Raw genomic sequence first — 16,740 nt, forward strand, 5'->3', positions numbered from 1 at the left:
ACTGCCATCCTGAAAAACACCAGTTCTCTAACTCCAAAAGCAACTGCAATATTTACAATAACAGGACATTGAAAGAGTTCCCTAAAGTGAAAGACTTTTGCCCAAGAAAAAGCTGAATTATAAGCCATGAAGCCTTACTGCATCAATCTGGCAATGCATCAGCATGAATACTTATGCATTCATAACATTGTTTTCCAGGAGAATGTATGATAAACCTTAAGCAATCCTTCAGAATAGTTCATCTTTTTTCCTTTAGCCATTACTTTCTTTTTAACATGACAACCACAGGCCAAATACAGGACAATTTCAGACGTCAGCAGTGATGCAGAGGAAAAAAAAAGACCTACCAGAACCATGTGTGGTATCACACACATTTTTGGGAAATGTCAGGTAAATCTTCCTCTGACCTCTGAAGCATGATAAATAAAGAAGTTCAGCCTTTTTCTCATCAGCACTGAAACTGGAGTGTAGCTGCCCATTTTGCTTCAGACTTCTTGTTTTGTTGTGTTCTACACATGACTCAGCTCTGTTCTCTAGGGGTTGCACTACTACTCATTTTTAGACCAAGGAAAGATTATAAAAAAAGGCAGTTTCAAAGTAGCATTCTATGAAGACGTTTCTAGGAAACAACTCTTTTCTTTGTTAAAAATATAAACACAAACCAAAGCTTGATAATACTTTTTGCCCCTTTTATTAAAAACAGTCATTCCAGGTGACATACAATTGGCAAAGATACATATGACCAAATCTCTACTTTTAAGGAAACTATTTACAGATTATTACAAAGTGACCCCATGTGTGCAATGACCGAGTACTGTGCTGGTTTTTCACACTGAAATCTTTTGGTTTTCTTTCAGCTGCTCAGGAGATTCTACTTTCAGTTTGTCTGTGTGATCAACAACAACACACTGGCTTCAAAAGATATTTATTTTAGGTATCTGTAAGTGCCCACAGTGAAAAGCTGCACCTGCTGTGAGATATCAGACAGAAGAGTCTCTTTTATGTCTCTGCCATCCAGGTTTGTCCTTTTGTACCACTTCCCACATGGAAAGCTGTCACTCCAAGCCCCTCGCTGTGTTAACCAACATTTGCTCCACTAAAAAAATTTCCTAAGCCATTTGTTTAGGGACCAGAAAAGGGGACAAATCTTACCCATAGGAAACCAACCAGAGCAGAAGTCTGTAGTGACAGAAGCAGATACAGTCTCAGTTTTCTAACCAAACCTACAGAAAAACTTCAACTGTACAGCACCCACATTAACAAGGGGAGGGGAAAGAAGTATCTTCCTGTAGTCATTACCCACACTCTCAACAGCACTGCATCAAGTAAGAAAGAATATCAGTCCATGTACCAGGATGCTTTTTCCTATTTCCTGCTCTTGTTTTAGGTCAGCTGGAAGCTTCTTTTTTCAGTTTTTCTAAAATCTCATCTGGTGTTGCTGATACCGAAATCTTCAGCACTTTGTCCCGTGATTTACCCCCCTGGTTTAGACAAACACAGAAAAAACTCATCTTTCAGAGAATCACCCTTTAGGGTAAGAAAACAGTGCAATTCATAAAATGCTGATAAACAAATGAAGCAGTTTGCCCATGATTCAGGAAAAACAAGACTCACATCTTTTTTTCTCTACCTTCTCATAACATTTCCTTGGTCATCTTATCCTTTACTATTAGTCTTAAAAGACTTCTATAACTACTCCATTAAACCAACAGATAAAAATAAAAAGCACCATTTTTCATTGTGCTCTTGTGCTTATAAACTATAAATGAAAATGGCTGGAAACACTGACTTCAAGTACAATGAATTAATAAAACAAATTATTTATTCAGTGAAATGAATAAAACAAAGAGTTTCTGCTCACCAGTCAAGACATGTAAATTCTAATACAGAGAAACTCTTGAGGCCTAGCTACAACCCAAGTGCTTACATATGCTCTTGCTTATGTGTGACAGTTAAATGTCAGAATCTTTTGATTCAAATACATAAGAAGTTATTTTTAAAAAACGAAAAGTTATTAATAAAATGCACGTTCTCTGCAGAACACAAATTCTGTGAACTCATTTGACATGAAACTCATTTGACAGAAAACATGAACTACAGAGATTTGCAAAACATTATCATGATAACCTCTCTGGTTAAAAGATGTCAAGATCAGCCATAGTTCTTCCTACACTAAGTTTGTTCTCAATGAATCATTCCATTAACTCAACTGAACTTTTTAATGTGTCTTTCAAACTGAACTTGGAACAGCTTCCTGTATTCAAAGTGTAAGTTTCAAAATCTTGAATTTCAAATGCAGTATGGCAAAGCTGAAAGGAAAAAAAGGAAGTACCTTCTCTAAAACAACATCACTCTTCTTCACTTCAAGCACCTTAGCGAGGTAGCGACACAGCTCTGCATTTGCCTCCCCTTCCGACGGAGGTGCAGCAATAGCTACACCTACTGCCTCAGCCGTCACATCTACAGCAAATAGTTGGAGGATTTTATGCTCAAAATATTCAAAACATCACGTCATAGTTTCTTAAAAATGAATGTTTATGCTTTCAAAAGTATTTTGATTTAAAACGGAGTAAATGCACAGATTAGCAGGTGATGGCATTTTCACATTTAATGAACTCCCTTGATTGTCGGCCAGTACAATCAAATATAAACTCCTGACAATACAAGCAGTGATTATGGCCAGTCCTGTTACATGGTGCCAGTCCTGCCTGGCCCCATGTAACACGACTCAAATCAGGTTACCCCTGCCCCAGCCCCAAAAGCCGCTTGTTGAGTCAGTCTGCTCAGAGAGTCAGGCTGTCAGTAAATTCCCAGTAAATTCCCAAGGGGCCTGGACGCTGCCACAGCCCGTGGGTGCTGCACACACGGGGGATGTCAAAGCAGTCCCAATGCAGGAGCAAGGCTTTAGAGGGACAACACGTTTTATTAGACCCAACTTTTATGGCTCTAATAAGACCGCACAGACCCTTGAGACACAAAGGGCCTGCACGAAACAGATGCCAAACGGAAGGATTTAGGACCAGGATTTACCCCGTGCTCACCGCCACCCAGCGCTGTACACAGGGGAGAGCCGAACTCCTCGCTTCAGTCTCCGGGGGGGATTTTGCGCTTTCCCTCCCTCCGCCCCTGTTCCTCAGGGTGCAGCGATGCAGGGCCCGGTGCCCCGGCCCGCAGACCCACCTGTGACGGCGCTGCAGCGGGCACCGGGCTTGGCGCGCACCGCCACCCTCACGGAGCCGCCGCCCGCCGCCGCCACCGGTCCCGCGGCGGCGCCCGACTCCGCGGGGCCCTTGGCGGCTGCTTTTCCCTGAAACAGAGGAACAGGCGCGGTCACCGCGGGCACCACCCTTCCTGCCCCTGCCCCCCTTCCCTCTCCGGGCCCTGCCCGCACCTTCCCGGGCATGGCCCCGCCGCTCCGCACCGACGCCGCCCGCACCCGCAGGAACCCAGCGAGGCTCGGCATGGCCGGGGCGGCCCTTCCGGCAACCGCGCCGGGCCCGCCCCGAGGCGCCTGCGCGTTCCGCACGGCCCGGCCGGGCCGGCCCTGTGCCCACAGCGGCTGCCCCCGCACAGCCTCGCCCTGTGCCCACAGCGGCTGCCCCGGCACAGCCTCGCCCTGTGCCCACCGCGGCTGCTCCCGGCCGGGCCGGCCCTGTGCCCTCAGCGGCTGCTCCGGCACAGCCTCGCCCTGTGCCCGCCGCGGCTGCTCCCGGCCGGGCCGGCCCTGTGCCCTCAGCGGCTGCTCCGGCACAGCCTCGCCCTGTGCCCGCCGCGGCTGCTCCCGGCCGGGCCGGCCCTGTGCCCTCAGCGGCTGCTCCGGCACAGCCTCGCCCTGTGCCCGCCGCGGCTGCTCCCGTACGGCCCGGCCGAGCCCCGTCCCTGTCCCGGCACAGCGCCCTGCCCGGGGACAGGAGAGCGCTGGCGGGATGTGCACAGAGCCGGACGTTTGACAGACATTTGTTCTACACACAGCCTTTGGACACCCCAAACCTGCGTGACCTCCCCATTTTCACCCTTAAGAAAGGAAATGTTCTTATTTTTTTCTCCTGCATTCTTAAATTTTAGTATGACGTGGGAGAGGGTACAGGTCTTTGTACACCAAGCCATTCTGTTACTACATGGTACATACTGCAAAGCACTGAATACTATATACATACAGCATTTGCATCAAATGATTGTATGCAATCTGTAAAACTCCTTGCACACCAATAATCCTTAGGTTTATACTCATTTTTTTTAGTATTAGACTATCCAGTGATAAAATAACATCATTACAAGTCTTGTATTCTCATTTTCACATTATACATCTTTTTTAGGCACATATGTATATATACAGTGATTATTTGCATAACCAGTTCTATATTCCAAAACAGCCCTTCTGAATTAAGAGAGATTCGGGAAAGATCTGTTTCTTGCTGAATTTGACTTGATATTTATTTCTTCAGTGCTGCTGCAGATGTTCTCTGCAGTGCAAAGTCCATTAATTCTCCATGGCTCTTGGAAAAAGTCAAGATGATGGCAATATGAATGCAGCTTTGCTGACGTACTTCAAAAAAATACAGTAGCAATCCATGTCCATAGGGTCAATCCAAGGTCATTTTGGAAAGAAGTGCAAGATGGGACTACAGCAGCAGCTTTACTGTCTTTTAAGGACAGGTTGGAGAAAACATACACAAGTTGTTCATAACAAATAAGGATTTTCCAGTTCAAAAAATTAATTTTACTACATGAGAAACAAAGGGGTGAAAACACAAAGTAATTAACCACAAGGTACTACTTAAAACAAACTTTTCAATATACAGAGTACTTATTCTATTAACATTTCGTTTAGAGGAAAAACTAAATTACAATCTACCAATAACGATGCGGAAAAAAAATAGCTTTTCTGGTACCCCTCAAACAAATTAGTTTTTCTTTTTACACATTAAAGTAATTTAACAGAATTTTTTTAACTGCTGCCAATAGTGAGCTGAAGTCCACTAAGACACCAACACATTCCAGATCATCATGTGAAACTAAGTATAAAATATTATTTCTGGTATCTGTCCATCTTCTATTGATGTACCATTGTTGTTACCTGGTGAACTATAAAAGACAAAGCATGTTTTGCTAGCAGTAGGAGATTCGTGGATCACTTTCTTCAAACCTTTTGTTCCATAGTGGGAATCAGGACCCTGAAAAGCATCACAAGAGATTAGCAACAGAATGGTAGTGGGCAGGACCCAAAAATTGCTGATGGTCAAGCACAACTGACTTGGGCTATTTTAATAGTATAAAATTTCTGTACCCACATCATATAAATGATATACAAAATCACAGGCAACAGAAGCAAGGGCCTATGTCTAAATAACAAAAATATATTTCTCTGACAGCAGACTTAAATCCATTGATTTTATCCAACTAGTAATGAATACTTTCTAGTATTTCTCCTTATCACACAGGTTGCCTGTCTTCTTACTTAGTTCCCTCACTCAGCTGCTTTTTACGTGCAGTATTTTTCCAACCCACCAAACTCTGATTTCTGTATAGGAAATCATATTTAGAAGAACATTAAAATTTTTTGAGAAATAAATTTGTCCACAACACTAAGAGGAGACTTTCTGAGAACAAGTAATTCTTGCCTATTATTTCTGCGCCAGTATATAGAAAGAGATAAAAAAAGCTGTTTTCTTGAATTTAGCTAGTGGTTAGAATATCCTTGATAAAAGAAATCAAACTTAAATCCTTGATAAAAGAAATCAAACTTAAATTCTGATAGAGAGCTGCCAGATTATGTTTTCTAGATAGTGCTTTTTTCCCACACAGAACCAGTGACCTCCATTAGAACTATTCTAACTCCTACATCAAGCAAAAAAGTGGGAAGGCACAAAGGATCCACTTATGAATTCCATGCTGTGGCCCAGAAGAGATGCAACAGTCTTACAAATTACAGCAGAGTTCTAACTGCGTCCTTCTTTAGCCCTAAAGTTAAAATAAATGCAAGATTTAGAAGACATTTTCCCATCAGAAGACTGATAAAAGAATAACTCTTGCATCAAAGTAACACTTTCTTCTGTCCTGTTAGACATTCTTACTTTCAAGGTTGCACAAGCTGTGTAGCAAACCGTGGGCAGGATCTCTATGGGCTCCTTGAACATAACTCTGAAGGTGCTGGCTGTTCCATCACAGCTAAATCCAGTGTCGTTCTGTCCCAGCGTCTGGTTCTTCTCATAATCAATTATCTGGGAAAAAGCAGGAACATTGTAGCTTTATGGAGCTTTATGGCATGAGAAAGGCTCTGACTGCATGCACGTGAGAAAGTTACAAGCAAACACTTGCCTACCCCACCCAGCCTAATGCAAGGACAGTGCAATCCCAGCTGGAAGGGAGCTGTGATTTCCTGACTGGAGCTGACACAGCAGCTCGGAACGACGGCTCTGGGCACTGCTCCAGCCAGGTGAAAGTCTGTGCTTGGGAGATGGAGAACAGCTCTCACACCTCCAGCTCCTGACCTGCATATACAACATCTAATCCTGGGCTTAGGTTTGCTGATCTCTGTACACCTTCACAGCCCACATGAGGGAATCTCATTTGCTGCCTGTGGCTAGTTTAGAAAACAAGTTCTTACAGATAATGTCGGCAGTCAATGACACCTTCATAAAAGAAAACAAAAACTTGTGCTGTTATGTTTTATACATTTTTTTTCCAATCTTGATTCAGTATAAAAATTCTACTCAGATTTTTTATTTTGCCTTCACACACAATGTTTATTTTGCCTTCAATTTCAGTAGTGAGTAAGAATCACTAGTTCCAGTGTAGTAATAGCACAGGGTAAAACTGTGCCAGTCATGGAATCCTAATATCTTGCTAAAAAGCTTAGAATCTAAACAAAACTAATCTCTACAAGAAAAATAATTCAAATAGACTGAAATTCCACTCAAAATGGAAAAAAAAAAATATAGTGCTGGATCAATACTCCTAGAAGACAATCCTGACCACAACAGGCTGAGGGATCTAACAGGCTACAAGAGCAGGAAATATGATTTTAGTGGTGTCTTCAATTGCCTGCAGGGACAGGGCAAGGGTCACATCAGGACAAGAAGCATGAGGACATTTTTAGATGCTATCACTGGCCACTTCATGAGCCTGCTAACCAATTGCTCAGCAGGAAGAAACGCAACCCTTGATTTGGTACTGAGTGATGAGCAGGATCAGATTCAAAATTTCATAATGGAAACACTATGTAACAGTGTCCATAATATACTGAGAGTCAACACTCCCACATGAACAACAAAAGCAAATCCCCCACAGCTGTGCTAAACCTCAAAAAGAGAAAAATGAGGAGGCTTGTTCAAAAGAAACTAAAAGGAACAATTACGAAAATCAAATCTCTGTAAGAAGCACACAGGCTACTGAAGAACATAACATACCCAAGTGCAATATCAGTACATATTTCCTATTAGGAAAGGCTTGAGAAAAGAGGAAAAAAGCTGGATGTTGAGAAACACCTACACTGAAAATGATTGAAGGACAGGAGAATACAGGAGAAAGGGAGCACAGTTCCACAGTGTTCTTTTGCCTAATCACCCACTTGAGCCCACTTGTGACAAAACACAGCTTAGACTCCTGGCCTGTCAATTGCTCCCTCCCAAATATAGACCAAAGCTTCTGCAAGTGCTACAAGTGTAGCTTCCTTTTGTAAGTTCCTACAAGTGTACAAGCCTGTTTAAACATAATATACTGTACCTGTATATTAACTTGATAGTCTGTGGGTCCATGAATAGATCCATATAATCCAAATCCCACTATGGAAATTCTTCTGTTAACTGTGAACCTGATAAGACACAAGAAAGGAATTCAAATAACTCTGGTGAGTGTGTTACCTTATTTCAAGTAGGAAAAAGACTCCCACTGAAGAGTAGGGAAGTAAACTGAGAATGGCATTGCATTTTTTTTAAATAGCATTTTTTGTTTAGATTTCAATACTAAGAAAAATGCTTTGCCAGCTTCATAGGTTAAAGCTTTGCTAATTCCTCAAGATATTCAGTATTAATAAACAAAACACAACCAGATTCTTTTCAGTATCTCCAAAATGAAAACAGATCAAGACTTGGTATTTGAAAAAGAAATATACAGATAACACCCAATCATTCTAGAATGCACCCAATCCTCCTGAATCTCATTCTTGTTTTTATCTCACGGGTGTAATAGCTAAAAAAATGGAAAAGATCAAATGTGTGCAACAGAGCCAGCATGTCTGCTACTCTCTTATACCAAAGAGTCAGAGTTGAATCACTTGTTCCCTTTCTCCCCACCCATTTCTGTCTCCCCTTCACAGAGTTTGTGAAGCCCCACCTGATGCGGTCGCTGGTTCCGCTGTAGCCCCAGCGACTCTCCACCTGCTGGAACCTGTTTATGCTGCATTCTTTTCCTCTAAGGCAACACCTGGGTCGGTCAATATAATCGACTTTAGGCTTGGGATTGACAGTAAAGTGCAGAAAGAGATTTACTACTTCCCGATCCGACAGGATTCCAGACTGAGCAGGGCCTGTGAAAACATAAAACTTGTAAGATGGTTTGAAGGATTACTCCAGCTGTTGTATTTAAACCACACATATCACAAACTGAAGACAGCAATAACATTTTCCAATGGCCAGAGCATAATCTGCAGAAGGTTTTGCTTTCATTTGTGCATCACAACTGTTATTAGTACAATATTAATAACAGAATTGAGTGTTAAGCATCTAAACACAGTTAACAGCACTGAGACATGGTCTAACAGTAAGACAAAGGACTCCAGGACTCACCTGCTGCAAACTCTTCAATAGTCATTAGCGGAAAACGGATTAAGGAAAGAGCTCTTCCAAGGACTTTCTGTTTGTTCCCAAATGTCACAGGCAGTTGTTGTCTCTGACATTCTGCTTCTGCCCAGCGAACAACAGCTCCAAAGAGCCGACTTTCTCGAATGCTGAGAGTGTCTCTCTCTAGAACTGCACATAATGTGTCTGGAGAAAAAAATGTTAGCAGCTTCAGATCAGTTTTCATCCAAGCCAGTAACAGTGCTACACTATGTAAGCTTAAAATACTAATTACACACTAAGAACATTCATAACAAGACTATTAGCTTTGTCTTATTATTATGTGTGTATATGTATTACACATAATTTATCTTACATAAAAAATAATCTCTCAATGACATATAGATGCCAAACTACAAGTTAATTTTCCTGCTATGAAGACAGGATATGAGCTTTCTTCTGGATTCATAAGAGTGTAACTAATCTCTATAGTGATAACAAGTATCCTGAAGGATTTCCATTGCTAGGGCAAGATCTAAACTGAAAGTGACCAAATAGTGAATGCACACTACTAAAAAACCAGGTTACTCATGATGACACTAAAAAACCAAGTTGCTCACAATGACAGTATCATATTCTCATCTGAGCAGCCACCTGCCCATCTGGATCAACTATACCCACAAGCAGCAGTGGTTCACAAAAACCAGTTTAAAGATTCATGTAAGTCATCTTAAGCACTGACATATTTGCTATCCTACTGAACATGAGTTAACAATGGCTTTAAAATTTCTTTATGCAGTGAAACACCTTCCTTCAGTATGGATTTTTCCCACAATCCAGCTGAATTGGAGTAAAACCTCAGATACATACAGTAGCAATGAAATTGAGTAAGTAAATTTACAACTGCTAGCTTTTGATAGAAGATTAAACAGAAACTAGCAGTTCATGTATTCCTTTTTTAAAGCAGATTTCATTAATTGTACCTGATCTGTGCAACTGAATAGATAAATACCATGAGGCAACAGAACAGTGTGGTTCCTGTTGCACATGAAAAGCAGCTATGGATGCCTCAGGCATGAGGCACAACCCTCAGCAAGTGAAAGCTTTGGCTTCAATGAAGTGTGGTGTCACCACAGTGGGAGCCCCGGGACACCACACTACTGAAACGGGGACACAGGGCAGTGGAGCCCAGCTCAGGAGTGAGGCTGAAGGGGAGCACTGCAGGGGGGGATGGCCCAGAAGGGAAGAGGTGCTTGGGGCTCTGCACACTCAGATGGGGGAAGGAACTATCCTGGGGCACTGTCATTGCATGGACACACAAGTGACTCACCTATGTCGATATCTGTGAAGCCTTCTGCACTAATGGCATCCATGGTGCTTTTGTCTATTGTGTCCAGACAAAGACTAGCAAGCTGAGGTTCATCAAACAAACGAGCCTGGAAAGATAAAGAAATACATCTTAAGCATAAAGCTGACAAACTGATAATCTTAAAAAGCAAGCATTTTACCTCTAATATAGACATAAATTGAAAAAAGTTGATTTGTCTAAGTACTCTTTGTGTTTATACCTTACAGAGCACTTAAAATCTCAAAGGAGTACATAATTAAGGAGAATTAGTAATTTCCCTCCAATTGGAAATTCTTCTAGTAAATCAAAACTAAGCTTAAATTTACCTACTTGAGTAAGCAGCATAAAGGCATTATCTGCTCGGAGATGCTTTGTTAGGAAATCCACACAATGTGCTTCCAGGGCAGGGACTGCATACTTTTTAGCAGTGTATAAAGTAGTCATGACTGTTTCTGGACCAATTTGAACTTCATCTGAATAAAGAAACCTATAAATCAATACACAAATACAGATCATAAAAACATATCTTTAGAGGGGCAGCCAAACACAACAGTCTCTTTGCATTTAGAAAACAGCCCAAGGATTTGCACTGTGAACAGTGCAACAGCTGACCTCATAGCATCTTCCTAAATAAAGAAGTTAAGTTAAAAGGTTCAAGAAACACTGTTATGTTAACCTAATGGCACACGTTTGTTTTAAATATGTATTACTCCCTAGGACTGATCTGGCTGTACTAGTTATACATAGCTCCCCAACTATAAACAACAGCTGAGCTCAGAATTACTTAACCTACGAATGCACGCTCCCAGTTCATCAGGAAAATATCAATGCACAAATCTCTGTGGCTGTACTCCTGAAATTCATTTACTGACAGTGCACACTGGCTTCCCCTCCATGAGGGAATAGTGTCAAGGACTTAGATTGTGAGAACATCTTGTGTCAAAGTTACCCCTCTGTAGTATTCAGAGAGGAAAGGGAGTACATTCTAGCACATGACCTTGACCCTTCTGCCACGCTCTGGCTTGTCTTCAGTGCCTGAGGCAAGAGGATTGGTTGAGATTTTAGCATAAGCTGTGAACCAGAATATAGGAGCCCCCACCAATACCAGGGAAAAAACCTGTTTCCTGAGCAGTTGTTTTCTTTTTAAAAATAACTTTTCTTAGAGGTGACATTTAGGATAATTTTAGCGAAATTTCATCAGCCTTTCAGATAACAATCAAGAATAGTCTGTGATTTACAAAAATACATTTCTCCCCAACACACATAGGTAATTAAATATAATAAACCAGGGCATACTAGCAAATGCAAGAATTCCACAATGAAAACTGCTTGGTTTTTTTTAAGTAGAAGTTTCATCAGTTCAATTAGAACTGATTTATGAAAGCTATGAACTATTATTACCTGCTGATGAAAATGATGGGCTCACTTGTTCCTCACAACTGCTGACAAATTTACTTCTAAGAAACAAATATTTCACAGGTACACTTTTACATACTAAATTGACAAGCTCTTCATTAAAGCACAAGAACAGTGCATTTCCATTTTGGTTCTAATATTTAAAATAATCAGTTTAAAATACTATAACTTCTGTTGCATGACTTTATAGGAGCTTAGAGTCCAAATCATGTAAAAGTTGATTAACAGGCTGTAAAAAAGCAGTATTGCCATGCAAACTACAGTATACATTTTACCTAACAAAAAATCCTAATCCCATATTGGTTTTGGAACATGATTTTGGTTTTATTCCTTAAGTGAATCCAATCTGAAGCCAATGAAGTGACACACCAGAGGGGCTCACCTGGCTTGTGTTTCACTTTCTGCTGTACCTTCCAAAGGAACAGGGTGCAGTCCTAGGCGTGTCCTCCCTGCTCCCGTGTGCCAGGAGCTGTGTCTGTGTTACCTCTCCCCTCTGTGGCATGCCTGAACTAGCACAGCTTTCTGTTTACACCTCTGCTCCTCCTCCCCTTAACCCAGTAGCACTGACAATCACTAATTTTATTGGCATCCAGGATGAGGGAATGGGAAGCTGAGGGATGTATGTGCACAGTGGAAGAACATTTTTAGTGACCAGAACAAATTTTCCAAGTGACCAGTCAATCATTCAGTCTATAAAAGCCTCTCATACATTTTATGCTATTTTTCTTTACTCTCAGGTTAGCACTTCCTTCCCCCCTTGTGTGAGCATCCTCTCAGTAGATGAAATGTTTTTACCATTATAAAAGCATACAGGAATCCTTTTTTTAAGTTACTCTTGATTACCCCTTTATTTACTGCTTGCCAAAATTCTCTGAAAAGATTTTTGGAAGGCAGACTGTTAACATGTGGCATATCATCACTTTCCTTTATTCTGTGATCAAAGGACAAGTTGGCTTATTGTAAAATATGAATGAAAATTTAAAAAAATCTTAGTAAAACCAGCAAAAAGAAACCATAAACTAGAAACCTACTGAGACAACCTGAATTTTCTTGATCATTGCTACTCATTTTGTAGTGAGAAACACACACAAAAGTTGTTTCAGTGGGAAATATATTCAAACTTTGTGACTTTGATATTATTTCAGCTCTTAAGGATTTATCTGTCAAATTACTTTTTTTTTTCATTAAAAAATCTTTTCCTTTAATTTACAAGTAGCATTTGCTAGTAGATCCTTATGAAACACATAAACTACAGACATGACTTGACAAACCACAAGTAAATTAAATGGAAATGAGCTGAGGAACATTAAATAATTAGTAAATTACACCGAGAAAGTTTTGCATTATTTAAGCATTTCCTTTACTTGATGTTCATTTGCTATGTGTATTCAAAGATCCTGACTTAATTTCTAGCCAATATACTTCAAACTGCTATTTTCAAATATTAAAGAAATGGTCTGTGAAATGTAATTACTATTATCTGAGGGAATTACTAACGATAGATAGAAGAGGTCAACAGTGTAAGGTATCATTCCTGCCTCTTTCAGTCAAGGAAAAGATCCCGTGTTGTTTCCATCATGGAAGACGCCCAGCACTGGCGTGTATCACAGAAGTTCTCCCTAGATATGTTTTTAACAAGGTACTGCAATGTGTGTTTATTTCAATATAAGCTCAGAGAAATACACATAGCATGGGAGAACGTCCTGGAGAGCTGGCACAGACAGCAAAGCTGAGCAGTTCCAGCAGTGTGGCGACACTCAGACAAGGCAGAGCTCCCTGACGCAGCTCCCCTGGCCATTACGCGCTGGCAGCCCTGCCAACACAAGTGCTTTTGTCTGCTCCTAACAACGTCTCTTCATTCACTCCTCAGTGTTCAAATGCCATCCTTCTTATCTTTACTGAGGACTCTTAGAAATCTCTGCTCCTGCATTTCTATTTTCATTATTATAGCCACTTTTCACTGTCCAGCGTTTTTCCCACATATACAGACAGAAACGAATACATGTGCACTGTAATTTACTTTTAAACTTCAGAACCAATTTGCTTGAAAGACACTTCCCACTACCTCCTGCTCCTCTGCACAAAAAATCCACAAAAAACACTTCATTTGCTAACAGCAACAGAAAGAGATTGCTGCTCATGGGGTTTTTGTGCGCATCACTTGCTTTATCTCCTGTGCCCGTGATTACCTAAGGACCAGGCAACTCTTCTAATTGTTCCTGTCTCTTAGGCCTCAGCAAAAGAACAAAGTCTAGCCAAGACTTTGGAGTTTCTCCTATTACAAAAAACTCTGAGACACTACGTATTTATTTCCAGGAAACAGTATTACTTGTTTCACAAATGTTCATTACAGAGAACAGTTTTATATATTTTATGGTTTATATTTTTTGCCGAGCAGAGTGGTTTCTCTGATAGAAACCTTAGGGTTATACAGGTTATAAAGTTATACCGCACCACAGCCCAAGGCACAAATAAACTATTAGCAACTGTTTCTATGAACACAATCAATTTTATTTGTCACTACAGTGAGTAAAGAGAAATGGTAGGTAAACTCATCAGTTTTGTGAGCACGTGAACTAGCAGATCCTACTCTGCCCAGATTAGAAATCACTAGCACACTTTATACCCTTTCTGCTATCACTGCGCTCCCAGGGTCACACTCAGATGGCCTGGCAGTGAAAATCAGCTGGTTACTGCCTTCTGCTGCACGTTCCCTCTCTGCACAAGCATGACTACAATGGACGTTATTACAGCAAAAAGATGTAACAACTTATTATCATCGCTGACAAAGAAAAGCGAACAGGAAGATGACTAAGACTTCCAAGTAAGCATCAAATTTCAAGGTAAGCGTCAAATGAAAAGAAAAGCTCGGTACAACAGCCTCTGTCCGTTCTTAGTCACTATTAGAAGACGGCTGGATAGTTGCAACGCCAAGGGGACCCACTAATTCCCATCACTTTACTTTAACAAACCAAAACACTGAATCGAAGCACCCAACCAGACACCCACCGAGTGCTTCCCTAAACGTACAGTCAGCTGGCATGGAATTAGGGCACTTCTCTCGGGAAAACAGTGCAGGGTAAAGGGCAAGAGGGGACTAAAACACGGTGGAGGGGCGGTGTGACCTTGCGTGGAGCCCACAAGGTACTGCCGCGCCTTCCCTGCAGGGACGGGCAGCGGGGACAGGCCGGGCTCTGAGGGGACAGGAGCCGGGAGGGGCCGCGGAGCGAGGAAAGGGCAGCGGCGGCCAAGCGGGGCCGCGGAGCTCCGGCCGTGCGCGGCCGCCCCCGCCCCGCGCTGACCTGAGGAGCGCCAGGAAGGCGGCGGGCTCCACGTCGGGCAGCTCGATCTCGGCCGAGGTGGTGGCCATGCCGCCGTTGAACATCGCGTCGAACACGGCGCTGCCGGCCGCCAGCACGAACCGGTGGGCGGGGATGCGCTGCTGCCCGGGCCCGGGGGGCGCCGCCCCGCCGCCGCCGCCGCCGCCGCCGCGGGCGCTGCCCTTGCCCACCACGAAGTGCACGTCGCTGAGGAGCTCGTTGGAGAAGAGGAAGGCGAAGCGCTCCCGCAGGGAGCCCTTGGTGGCCTGCCAGTTGTACAGCGGCTCCCGCTGCAACACCGCGCCGGCTTCGGCGGCGGCGACACCCGCGGCGGTGGCGGGCGGCGTCTCCGCGGGCGCCCCCGGGCCGCCCCCCGCGGCCGCCATCGCCCTCGGGGCCGCGCCGGGCCGGGCCGCGCCGGGCGCTCCGTCAGCGCCCCCCCGGCGTCAGCGCCGCCCCGCGCCGCGCCGCGCACGCGCCGCTGCCCGCGCAGGCCCCGCTGGAGCCGCCGCCCGGCCTGACCCGGGAGGAGCCCGGGATGTGCCCCCGGAGGTGCCCGGGATGTGCCCCCGGAGGTGCCCGGGATGTGCCCCGGGAGGTACTCGGAGAGGTGCCCTTGGGTATGCCCAGGGTGTGCCCCGGGACTGCGCCGCTCGCCAGGCCCGCCAAGGCGTCCGGGAGCGGCCGTGCCCAGGGAATGCCCTTCCCGAGCCGCGGGGAGGGAGCGGGCGGGCGGGCAGGGCACGGAGCGCCGCGGCAGGCACGGAGCTGATAACGCCACGGCCGTGGGAGGGAATACACGGCAGCGATTGTGCTCGGGCACGTGAAATGCAAATTCATTTCCATAACGCCCGCTCCGCTGCGGTAACAGGCAGAACAAGGGCCCCTGACGTATTTTAAATATTTCTGAGGTAAAGTGGAAACATTTTGAGGCACACACACCTTACAGTCCTTCTGCACGTAGTGTGTTTATCGACATTTGGTGTTTTAGCCTCTCAGGAGCCAAAGCAGAGAGGCCGCTGTACCCCAGCAGCGCTGGCACAACTCAGCGTGCAGGCAGGGAATTAACCCGGGCACTGTCCTGCTCAGATTTCAGGAAAAAGAAGGAAAAGGAACACGAAGTGTTTGCGTTTTCCCAGCCCTGTCAAACCGCTGCAGAGGGGAGGCGATTCCCTTTGCCATCTGCTGGGGCTGTGCTGTAAGCACAGCGGCGATTTGCACGGAGCTGTTTGTCACCGCTCCCGGCTTGTCAGCATTTATGGAAGCGTGTGGCTAAAAGAGGAATAGAACATGTCACCGCTCTGCATTCAGGTTTATAATTAGGACAAAACTGAGACCAAGCAAATGTGGTCCGTTTCGCAGAACAAGTTTTTGAGAGCCTTTAGCGAGATGGAAGCAATTTCATCAGGGTAAACTATAGTGGGAAAGGGCACCAGAAGATATAGTGTACCGACCAGAAAGCAGCAGCTAGCTCTGCACAGAGGCTATATTTAAAAATAAAATCATACTGCTGACCTAGAAGAATGAAGGTATCATCTCTGCACTTTTCCTCTCCCAAGGTGGACAAAGAAGGGAAGGAAGGGGAGCCCCACATTCTGTTGATAGCTTAGGGACAGAGATGTGAAACACTGACACCTTGGCACAAATGGATAATTTTCATTTAAATGGGATTTTTTATTTTTCAGTGATGGGATGACCTGAGTATTAATGAGCATTTCTGTCATTGCTGTCTTTTTGCTTTTATTGTTCTGTGCTCACTCACAGGTTAATCTGTCAGCTGAGAGCAACAGCCATGACTGCTCTGCTTAGAGAGAACCTTGTTTGCAAAAAGTGTCAGTAACACTCTAGAGGAGGTTAACAGGGATGAAAGAAGGCTGAG

General features: G+C 43.8%; 2 protein-coding genes across 2 annotated transcripts; both read right to left on the bottom strand.

Annotated features, from left to right (window-relative positions):
• Positions 1–675: 675 nt before the first annotated feature.
• Positions 676–3,463, bottom strand: C15H15orf40 (chromosome 15 C15orf40 homolog). The gene is made up of 4 exons (XM_063169798.1): positions 3,392–3,463; positions 3,181–3,307; positions 2,333–2,460; positions 676–1,481 (listed from the first exon to the last, which is right to left on the bottom strand). The coding sequence occupies exons 1-4, from the start codon at positions 3,461–3,463 to the stop codon at positions 1,389–1,391; spliced, it is 420 nt and encodes a 139-aa protein (XP_063025868.1). The 3' UTR covers positions 676–1,388.
• A 752-nt stretch (positions 3,464–4,215) lies between these two features.
• Positions 4,216–15,247, bottom strand: BTBD1 (BTB domain containing 1). Its single transcript, XM_063169799.1, has 8 exons — positions 14,844–15,247; positions 10,456–10,612; positions 10,108–10,213; positions 8,787–8,984; positions 8,335–8,527; positions 7,726–7,813; positions 6,075–6,221; positions 4,216–5,174 (listed from the first exon to the last, which is right to left on the bottom strand). The coding sequence occupies exons 1-8, from the start codon at positions 15,245–15,247 to the stop codon at positions 5,016–5,018; spliced, it is 1,452 nt and encodes a 483-aa protein (XP_063025869.1). The 3' UTR covers positions 4,216–5,015.
• Between the last annotated feature and the right edge of the window lie 1,493 nt (positions 15,248–16,740).

Source organism: Melospiza melodia, chromosome 15, assembly GCF_035770615.1.
Source record: "Melospiza melodia melodia isolate bMelMel2 chromosome 15, bMelMel2.pri, whole genome shotgun sequence".
NCBI classification, from domain to species: domain Eukaryota; kingdom Metazoa; phylum Chordata; class Aves; order Passeriformes; family Passerellidae; genus Melospiza; species Melospiza melodia.